Genomic DNA, 10,322 nt, shown 5'->3' with positions numbered 1-10,322 from the left:
TTATTTTCTTGGCCAGGAATTTTAAACCCTTTTGGTTGTGTCATATAAATCTTTTCTTCTAAATCACCATTTAGAAAAGCAGTTTTTACGTCTACCTGGTGAATAAGAAGACTATATAGTAAAACAATTTGTTCTCCCTTGTTCTTCCTCATTGGTAGATTACAATTGGTGTTCGAAATTGGTAAGAGCGTTCTCATCATCTTTTTAAGTTTTATTTATTGCTTTGTTTTTTCCTTGGTTTTGTAATGGTTGTATGCATTATACATCCACAAATTCTTCTCTTTTATATTTATTAATCTTGATTTTAAGATATCAATGATACATTAATTGCAATATAAAATATAATAGTTGTTGATCGAATAATTTAACTTCATTTGTGAGTATTCTACTTTTTTTGGATGTGAATTTGGAGTTGAATTTGATTTCTAATTATTCTGCTTTAGTTTTTCTTTGTAACAGTTTTGTATAACAATGTTATGATGTTATATTATATGTATTAGTTAATTGATATATTTGTTACCTAATTTTCATTTTTTCAAATTTTATGTAGTTCATTGTAGTATTATTAAGTATATATACGATATAGATCAACGTATCATTATCAAGTATATCAACAATATATGAGTAAAGTATATCAACAATATATGAGTAAAATATATCAACATATCAGTAAAATGAATCATTATCAAGTATATCAATCATATTACAAGTGTATATCAACGAGTATCAAGTGTATCAATAGGACGTCAAACATATCAAGTGCATTTAATCAATCGAGTGTATCAAATGTATCAATGGGTAGACTATATCAAAGAACATCATGGTGCATCAAGTGTATCAAAATCCAAAAGGAATCAAGAAGAAGTATCAAATATATATCAAATATATCAAAAAGTATCAGATGTATCAAATATATCTCAAGTATATCAAATATATATCAATAACGAGGACATTTGTAACATTTAACATCTTATATATAAGAGTTGAACTTCGTTTTTTCCATCAATAAATACGTGTAACATAGACTTAATTATTATAAATTGTTTTTCCTTTTTTACAAATATCTCTTGTAAATGCATTTTTAAATTTTATAGTGAGTATTTAATAAATAAAAGAATTAAAATAAAAAATAAACATGTTAGTAGAGACTAAATTAAAAATTTATTTAAAATACATAAGCTAGAATTAGACATTTCAACAAAAAGAAACTAAAACTGAATTTTGAACATGTATGGACTGGAATAATATTCTTATTTTTAGACGTGAACAAAATGGTAGAAGGAAGATTGAGCAGATTTTGAGATGAACAATCTTTTACTTGAAATAGTAGCATACTTACAAGGATAAATTTGCTACTTACATATACAAAATCATTCTACAGCTTATCCACCAGTAATGTAGTTTGGTTAGCCAAAAAATGCTTTACAATTCCAGTTGGGCCAAGCAAAAGCTAAGAGTATTGTACTACTCATTAAGCCAACCAGCTGAATTTTGGTTCGAATATGGGTATTGCGGACCGGGTGCGAACCCCTGTGATGCACCCCTGAAACCAGAGGATGTGTGTGCTCTAGGGTCGAATGTGCTGCTGCTGTTCATCTGATGCACAGCACCCATTCCTCCCAATCTAAAGTGGTTCAACTCATCAAGTCGAGGTGCATATCGTTGTGTTGCTGAAGTGTTCATCCAATGGGATGGTTCAGGAAATGTACCCAGACGCCCATAACTAGATGGGATTGCCGCAACCCTGTTATACCTAGGATCAGGTCCAGCTTGATAATTGCTTCTTAAATTGTCAGTATCTGGGTGCCCATAAAGATGAATATGTGACCGTATTTCGGAGTCCCTCATATACGTGTCAACCCCAGCAGAGTAGGGTTTATAATTAAGACCATCAACATGTCCTCCCATTTGATTGGCGATACGTTCGTCAACGTGTCTAGGACCAATACCATATATGGAACTTGCATTGTTTAACCATCCAGTGGTCCCACGTGAGTAAGACTCCTCAGCATTGAGGTTGTACTTTCTAGCAATGTCATCAGTTAAGCTGGTCTGTGCAGCATCGTAAGGAGCTCTAAAGTTGGTGTTTGGCTCAGTCATAGTCGACCCCAACTGTTGATGTCCAATCCCATCCACAACAGCATGTGAAGGCATCTCAACTGACTTATTGGATGTATGATCACTCGCATTTGGAGAAGCACGAGGTCTCTGTTTAATCTCATTTAAAGGCCTTTTACAATCACGTCTACTCTCTTCTGATGTCTCACCATCACCTTTTCGAGGTATTTCTTCAAAACGCTGCCTCTTCTTCCTTGGAGCCTCAGGAGACATATTTGGATGGACATCCCAATTGTCATGACTCTCTCTGTCACTATCCCTCTTTGATGTTTTCGTGGATTCACTTTTAGGAACTTCAGAGACAACTGATCCACTCTTCGAATCTTCTGCTTCATCTGGTGCTAGTATTATAGAATCTTTAATCAATAATGTTTCATGAAGATGAATATGATTAGCAGAAGTTTTAGACCTTAGGCCTTTTTCTGACTCCAATGGCTTAGGCCTTGATGTATCAGAACCTTTTCCCATTCCTGAGTCCTCTTGTTGCCTGTGCGTCGACAAATCAGAACTCTTTCCCTTATCAAAATCTTTTACCATTCCTGAGTCCTCTTGTTGCATGTGCCTCGACAAATCAGAACTCTTTCCCTTATCGAAACCTTTTCCCATTCCTGAGTCCTCCTGTTGCCCGTGCCTCAACAAATCAGAACTCTTTCCCTTTTCAGACTCCTCCAGCTGCCTCACCCTTAAAGTATCAGAAGCCTTCTCTTTTTCTGAGTTCGCTTGTTTCCTTGGCCAGAGATGCCCATGCTCTTGGGCTATGGCTATGTGTTTATCAGTCCAGTCACGACGGCTCCATAAATAGAGCACTGGTGGCCTGACATTCCACTGATCCATCTGCTTGTCTTTCGCATCGACAGATCCAGGAAGATAAAATGACTGAAAAGGATGAAAAGAATCAGAGTTCTCAAAAATATTAGCAGAAAATTACAACAGGAACTTGTTCTTGCCAAAATACCTTTCCTGACAAAAACTCAGTATCCTCCCAAACCAGGTCGTAAGGAGTCTTTTTTTTATCCAATCTGCCAGTAGAAAACAGGTGAGTCAATGAGAATTTCGTAAAGAGCTCTCTTTCCTTTTAAACAACATCCAAGTAGATGCAAAGATAAAATGTTGACCACCATTACCTCTCTGTTTCAGGAGGAACAATAAGAATAAGAAGCTTTGGATTGAACTCCAGAGCTTTGTCAACGAATTTGTTTGCCAAAGCAGCCTTAACTCCAAATGGAGGATTTAGCCCCATGATCTGCTCCCACGAGATACACAAGGGAGGTAATCAGCTACATTTATAATAAACCCCAAAGATCCAGATAACGTATGCCATCATATATAAATCGATGTTTTATTAATTTAACATACTAACATTAAAACTAAATTCTTTATTTTCAGCCAGATAATCTTCTTATAAATGTAGTATTTTATAATATGTATGAAGACTTAGTAGATAAACTAAAACATGGGGTCCATTTCAAAAGCAATTGCTCTTCAGTCCTTCAGCTAAAGTTGTCTACGCACTATCTTTCTCCAATACGTCCACGGTGTTTGGCTGCTAATGATCATCTCCAACATCTATTCTTTGATTGTGGTTATGCGACTGCCTGTTGGAAAAAATTGCTGTCCATATTTCACCTTCATTGGGTCTTCAGTGTTTCATTCAAAGATAATGTACTACAAATCATATTTGGACCATCTTTGAAGCCCACGGCCCAACTATAATGGACCAATGCTTCAAAGGTTTTCTTGCTGAAATCTGGTTCGAAAGAGATCAATGGGTGTTTCATGATAAATCTCTCCTCAATGTGCAGATCGCTTTGAAGCTGCAAGAATCAATGACTAATCTTGGTGTTCTTTTTCTAAGCTCCTTAAAATTTTCTCTCCAACACCTTACACGATACTTTCACTCCCTAAAACGGATTTGGTAAGACCTTAATTTCTCTTATACGTATGAGTAGAAGTCTACAGAAGATCAAAAGCCTTACAGAAAGACTAGAAAATGGTCGATGTTGAGTTCAATGAGGTTAGAGGTTCCTAGGAAAAACTATCCTTCCAAATATTAATTATGTTTCTTCTGATGTTTGCATGGGAGAAAGTTGTAGGAATGTTATGGTTGGCAAAAAAGCTATTGATTCAGTTGAAAGTTCTGCATTGGTGACAGAAAATATTACTTTGAAGGAGTCTAACCAATCTAATAAGACACATGAGAAATCTCGTGTTTAGTGTGACTACCGTAATAAACCTCGACATATGTGTGAAACTTGTTGGAAGCTCCTTAGAAAATTTGCGAATTGGAAAAATTCTAAGCAAGGTGAGAAATTTTCATCAACATGCCTTTTCGCTACTATTGTGGATTCCAACCCCTTTAATAAATAGCAAATTCATCAGTTAAAGAGAAATTCATCATTGGGTAATCCTAGTGTTTCCTTGGTACAATCAGGTAATTATTCTCAAGCCATCTCTTGCCTCAACTCCTCCAAGTGGATTATAGGTTTCGAAGCATCAGCTGGTCTCTCATCTTTTTAAATCACTCTCCTGTATATTGCAATGAAAATTTGCATTGTCGATGGTAGTTTCACCTCTATTGCAGAAAAAGGAACTATTTCTATGTCAACGAAACTCACATTACATTCTGTTCTTCATGTTCTAAAGTTAACTTGCAATTTGTTGTCTGTTAGTAAAATCTCTAAGGATGCTAACTACCATGTTTTTTGTGAATCTCATTGTACTTTTCAGAATCAGAACTTGGGGGAAACGATTGGCAGTGCTAAGATGATTGGTGGTTTCTATTACTTTGATGAAGTTTCAGTTAGTCATAAAATAGCTCAAGGCTTGAGTAGTGTCTGTTATCCTTCTGTAAAGAAACTATAATGCACTATAATGCTTTGGCATCTTAGATTAAGCCATCCAAATTTCTTTTATTTGAAGTATCTGTTATCCAAATTTATTTAAACATCTTGATTGTTCACTTTTTCAACGTGAAACTGACATTTTTGCTAAACATCATCGATCCACATATTTGCCAAAAACCTTACAAGGCTTCTTCACCTTATTTCATAACTCATACTGATATTTGGGGTCCGTTAAAGTTTTGATTCATAGTCGTAACCACTGGTTTGTTACCTTTATAGTTTATCACACCCATTTAACTTGGCTTTATCTTTTAACAAAAAAAGTTTGAGGTAAAAGAGGTTTTTGTTCGGTTTTACAATATGATTGAGATCCAGGTTTAAACTAAAATCTGCATTCTTCACTCGATAATGGCACTGAATATTTTAACGAACAATTAACCAATTGTTTTGCAAGATAAGGGTATTTTTAATCAAGCTACATGTCGTGATACTCCTCAACAAAATGGCATTGTTGAGCAGAAAAAAAAACATTTACTTGAAGTTACTCATGCCCTTACTTGAAGAAACTTGACTCAAAGTAATAAAGAATAGACGGTTCTATCACATGACCAATCTAATTCTCCTATGAATGATTCTGCAGATCCAGGTCACATACATTCTCCTTATCATAATTTTCCCAATACTTCTCATAACTCCTTATCTGATGTCTCTAATCTAACATTCCAATCGCCCATAGGAAAGGTACCCATAAATGTGCCAAATATCCCATTGCAAACTATCTTTCTTGTCACAATTTGTCTGACAATCAAAAAGCCTCCACATCCAAAATAACCAACTTGTTTGTTCCCAAGAATATACAGGAGGCTCTAAATAATATGAATCGGAAATTGGCAGTAATGGAAGCATAGTGATGAATATGCTGAAACAAAATTGCATATGGTACATAATTGAACTACCTAAAGACAAAAAAACAGTTGGATGCAAGTGGGTGTTCACTATAAAATGTAAAGTTGATGGCAAACTTGAAAGGTACAAAGAAACATTTGCTTCAGTTGCTAAAATTAAATCTATCAAAGTTTTGCTAACTATTGCAATTAATTTTGATTGGCCATTTTCTCAACTGGAAATTAAGAATGTTTTTCTCAATGGGGATCTCGAAGAAAAGGCATTTATGGAGTTGCCACCTAGTTTTGAGGTAGATCACAGGATTAACAAAGTATGCAAGTTACAGAAATCATTATACAGTCTTAAACAACTTCCTAGAGCTTAGTTTGAACATTTTGAAAAACCAATCATGAGCTATAGATTTAGTCAAAGTCAAGTCGGTCGTATCATGCTTTATAAACATACAGAAAATGACAAGGTTAGGATTTTGATAGTTTACATTGACGATATCATTCTTACAAGCAATGATTAGACAGGATTGACTTTCGTGAAGAAAAAGTTAGCTGATGATTTCAAATCAAAAGACTTGGGAACTCAAACGAGTCTCAAAGTACGAGACCAAAATGGTATTTTAACCTACGTGTTAATCTATTTTATTTATAGAAGTTTTATTATTTCTTAAAATGCTTTTCAAAAATTATACCTTGAAAAAGCACAATTGTTCACACTTTTTTCTTTCTGAAGCGAAAACTTTCACTGAAAAGATGAAAATAGAGACTATTGAGCACTCACCAATTGGGATCCTTTAGGCAATTCCTTCGGTTGAACAGTCATCCAATCCCTTTTTTCAAAGTTGAAGTCATTCTGCAAGAATAGGCATGAAACCGCCATCCAGCAATCAAAGATGACCAAACAAATATAATAAAATGTAGAAAATAAGCAACAGGCAACCAGCATGAAAGAAACACGACAAAGTCTGATAACAGATACTAAGAAGCAATCTCCTTGAGAAAAGAGTCTTGGAGTGCAGAGAATATAGTAAATAAATAAGTAAAAATCATGAAAATTAGTAGTCGAACTAAATAACATATCCAAATCAGCAATAGGATAATGATTGGTCAAAACACATAATCGCCATGATATATCCATAAAGCTCAACAAAGTTGATAACAGATCTGACTTCTATAAAACCAAAAATATAAGTTTGGGTTGTTGTACCTTAGGTGGAATAAAGTCAAAGTTTCTGAACGAGCATTGTTTACCCGTCTCATCAAGTTTTTTCTTCATTAAAACACTGAAGTCATTTGCACCACAGCAGAAATCCACTATCTGTAATTATAGAGAAAGTTTTAGAATGCAGCAAAACTAGATTATGATATAAAAATAAAAAGGACACCATACATGAGGCGATTATAAAATTGGCATGACCTTAGGTGGTATTTGAAAGCAATAACTACAACATATTCCATCGTCCCAAAAGAAATCCCTGACCACTATCAGTATCACAAGCGACAGCACCAGCAAATTTAAGTTTGCTAAACATCAAAACAAGCTTGGAGAGGTCATCTACTTGGTACCAGATGACCTTGGTTGGGGTTCAAGATCACTACTAGAACCCCAAAAGAAATCTCTGACCATTTTGTGAAACTGTCCAATGACACGACCAGTTTCAAAGTGTCATACATTAACACTAGCTCGGACAAACACGAGAGAATCCAATACTATTGAGATACAAAGAAGAGAAGAGATCAAAAAGTAAACCCTCAAAACCTAACAAACCATCTCCATAAAAGAGAACAAAGCTCTAGAACACAGTAAACTTTAAATCCTAGGAACATAAGTGAGAATTAAACCACAAAGCATGCAAACTTCTAAACAACCGTTTCCAAGCTCGCGAATGCTAGGAAAAAACACTTCTTGAGGGTAAAACAGTAGGGCTCAATCGCAAAGACAAGAATTCCACAATAAAAGTTGAATTTCTGGACCAAACCACCAAGCTAAACTTTAACCGAAGGAGAACGAGGTGTACATTTTTCAATCGAAGCGAAGAACTTGACAGGAACTATGGGTGATTTTTCTGCTTGAACGTTTTAACCATCAAATCAAAGAGCATAAAAAAGCTATCTCCTTGGTATCATAAGCATCACTGTAACAAGATAATTGAAATGACCTTAGGGCAAGAGCTACAACAAACATCCCCGTGCAGGAAGAACTACAACAAACATCATTGAAGAAGCAGTCCATTCTATTCTCTATGTAATCCATAGGAAAGCATGAATCAAATGTGTCAACATAATCTCTTTTTATTCATTGAAAAGGATACGTTAGAGTGAGTGGGCCCAAATATCATTAGGAAGAGGGGTAGACCATCCAAAGGAGAAGACAGTACACCATGAATCTGAACAAAGGAATATATTCCTCCCATTACCAAGCTTAAACTTTGCAACTTGAGATGCTGATCCATGGACTTGTCAAGCTTAAACCAAGCTTACCCGAAGAGCACCAAAGATGTGGATCAACTGCATGAATACTTTTAAGAATTTTGCACCATAAAGAGTCCTGCTCCTTAAGGAATCTCCAACTCCATTTAAACAATAAAGCTGTATTTCTGCTTTTCAGATTTCCAATCCCTAGACCACCATCCTGGTGCCATTTAACCAAATGGTTCAGCTCGCTGCCTCTCTGACCTTCCCGAAAGAAGTTACATAAAAGTCTCTCCAACCCTTGTATGAGAAAGGCATTTGGAACAAGGACATATAATAAGTTGGTAGGTTGGCCAACCGAATTACATAAAGTTAAACGGGCCATTGAATCCTCTGCTTTTTTTTACTGCTAAATCCCTCATTGATGAATTAGCTTGTTCGATTGGATCCTCTACCAGACATCTTTATCTTATTATCCGGTCTGATCATTACCCAAAGAAAATTAAATTATTCTTCTGGGAACTTAGTCATGGTGCCACTGATACTGTTGATCGCCTCCAACGCCAAATGTCATATATGTCTCTTTCTCTTACTTGGTGTGTTATGTGTCAAACTGCTGCAGAATCTGCTTCTCACCTATTTGCGCACTGTTTCTCTGCTACTCAGTTTTGGCACATCATCTTGGATGATTTTGGCTGGTCAATCCCTCTTTCCTATAAGAACTTCTTGGTGGGTCACCCTTTCGTGGGATGCAAAAAGACAATTTGGTTGACTATTGTTTGTGCCTTCTCCTGGACTTCATGGACCGAGCACAATAGGACTCTACTGCCTCTTCTACTTCTTTTTTGGACACTGTTTTAACTACTGTTTTTTATTGGTGCAAAATTGGGCACCCTTTTAAGAACTATAGTCGCTCCTTTCTCGTTTCTAATTGATTATATTTTTATAATCACCTTCAGGTATTTGGGGTTCCCCTATTTCATCTTATAAATGAAATGTTCCTTATCTTAAAAATTAAAAAAAATAAATAAATAAAAAGAAAGTTAAACGGGCCCCTCTAGACAAGTTATACCTTTTTCCATTTATCAAGTTTCAAATGGACTTTATCCATAATAGGCTGCCAAAAAGAGTGCTGTTTTGGCTAAATACCAAGAGGTAAGCCAATCGTAGAAGTCCAAAAGGATAATGTACGAGGCTTGTACTCTTTGTTAGATTGTAGAGTGCACAATGAATCTAAAGAATATTTAAGGTAACAGATAGCCTCCTAACAATGAATTGCATTGAAAGAAAATGTTGCACTAAGAAAAACAAATAACAAATTCTGCTCATATATAATAAAAATCAAACAAATCAACATAATGGACTTACTGTATTGCCTTTCTCTATGTACCAATGAAGCCTATCAACAATCTGCATTGCAGAAGACATTTTAGTATTTACAAGGACTATGAAATGACAAAAATAATGAGAGCTAGAAAAAATAAAACAGAAAAAATAATGGAGAAAACACGTCCATATGTCTGGACAGAAAAAAAGGACCGCTGCTGATTAACAATTTCCTTCTGCTATCACACATTGATTTTTAATAAGAGACATCATCAGACAAAAGCAAAGCAGGAACAGCTTAGGAACAGGGTGAAAAGAGAACCCCATCCCAAAAAAACTAGTTGCAAAAAGTTTGACCAATTGTTGAGATGCAAAGAAATTGGATAATTGCAAAAGAATTGGCTATAACTATGACCCCACCACAAGAAAATGAGTTGTAAATTTCCACCAAAAGAAGCTATATCAGAAGACTTGGCTTCAAAAAGTTTTATGTTACTTTCAAGCGAATGCAACTAAAGGAATGGCCCGACAGCATACCCCAAAGGACTTCAACTTCACTTCAGAAAGCCAGTCATCAATATGATTAGAATTAGAAAGACGAGCGGAAATCTAAAATGTACTAAGCAGAAAGCTTCTTCCCTTGGAAGCCAAGGAGCAGTGAAGAAAAAGGTGATCAATATTGTCCTCCTTTTCCATACACAGACTGCATACCGAGAGACAAAAGGTT

General features: G+C 35.6%; 1 protein-coding gene and 1 long non-coding RNA gene across 4 annotated transcripts in view; one reads left to right on the top strand and one right to left on the bottom strand.

Annotated features, from left to right (window-relative positions):
• Positions 1-1,295: 1,295 nt before the first annotated feature.
• LOC103490112 (protein ENHANCED DOWNY MILDEW 2) overlaps positions 1,296-10,322 on the bottom strand; it is a 35,139-nt gene continuing 26,112 nt past the window's right edge. For all 3 annotated transcript variants that reach the window (XM_051079572.1, XM_008449479.3, XM_051079577.1), the window contains 6 exons: positions 9,638-9,679; positions 7,065-7,175; positions 6,639-6,710; positions 3,243-3,361; positions 3,074-3,137; positions 1,296-2,994 (listed from right to left, as the gene is read on the bottom strand). In XM_051079572.1, coding sequence (XP_050935529.1) covers positions 1,465-2,994; positions 3,074-3,137; positions 3,243-3,361; positions 6,639-6,710; positions 7,065-7,175; positions 9,638-9,679 — 1,938 coding nt within the window. In that variant the 3' untranslated portion in view covers positions 1,296-1,464. The remainder of the gene's footprint in view (positions 2,995-3,073; positions 3,138-3,242; positions 3,362-6,638; positions 6,711-7,064; positions 7,176-9,637; positions 9,680-10,322) is intronic.
• On the top strand, positions 3,283-5,046 carry LOC127144044 (uncharacterized). Its single transcript, XR_007815648.1, has 2 exons — positions 3,283-3,387; positions 4,846-5,046. It is a non-coding gene; the product is annotated as an uncharacterized LOC127144044 (long non-coding RNA).

Source organism: Cucumis melo, chromosome 1 (assembly GCF_025177605.1).
Source record: "Cucumis melo cultivar AY chromosome 1, USDA_Cmelo_AY_1.0, whole genome shotgun sequence".
NCBI classification, from domain to species: domain Eukaryota; kingdom Viridiplantae; phylum Streptophyta; class Magnoliopsida; order Cucurbitales; family Cucurbitaceae; genus Cucumis; species Cucumis melo.
This window is presented reverse-complemented; position numbering and strand designations above follow the sequence as displayed.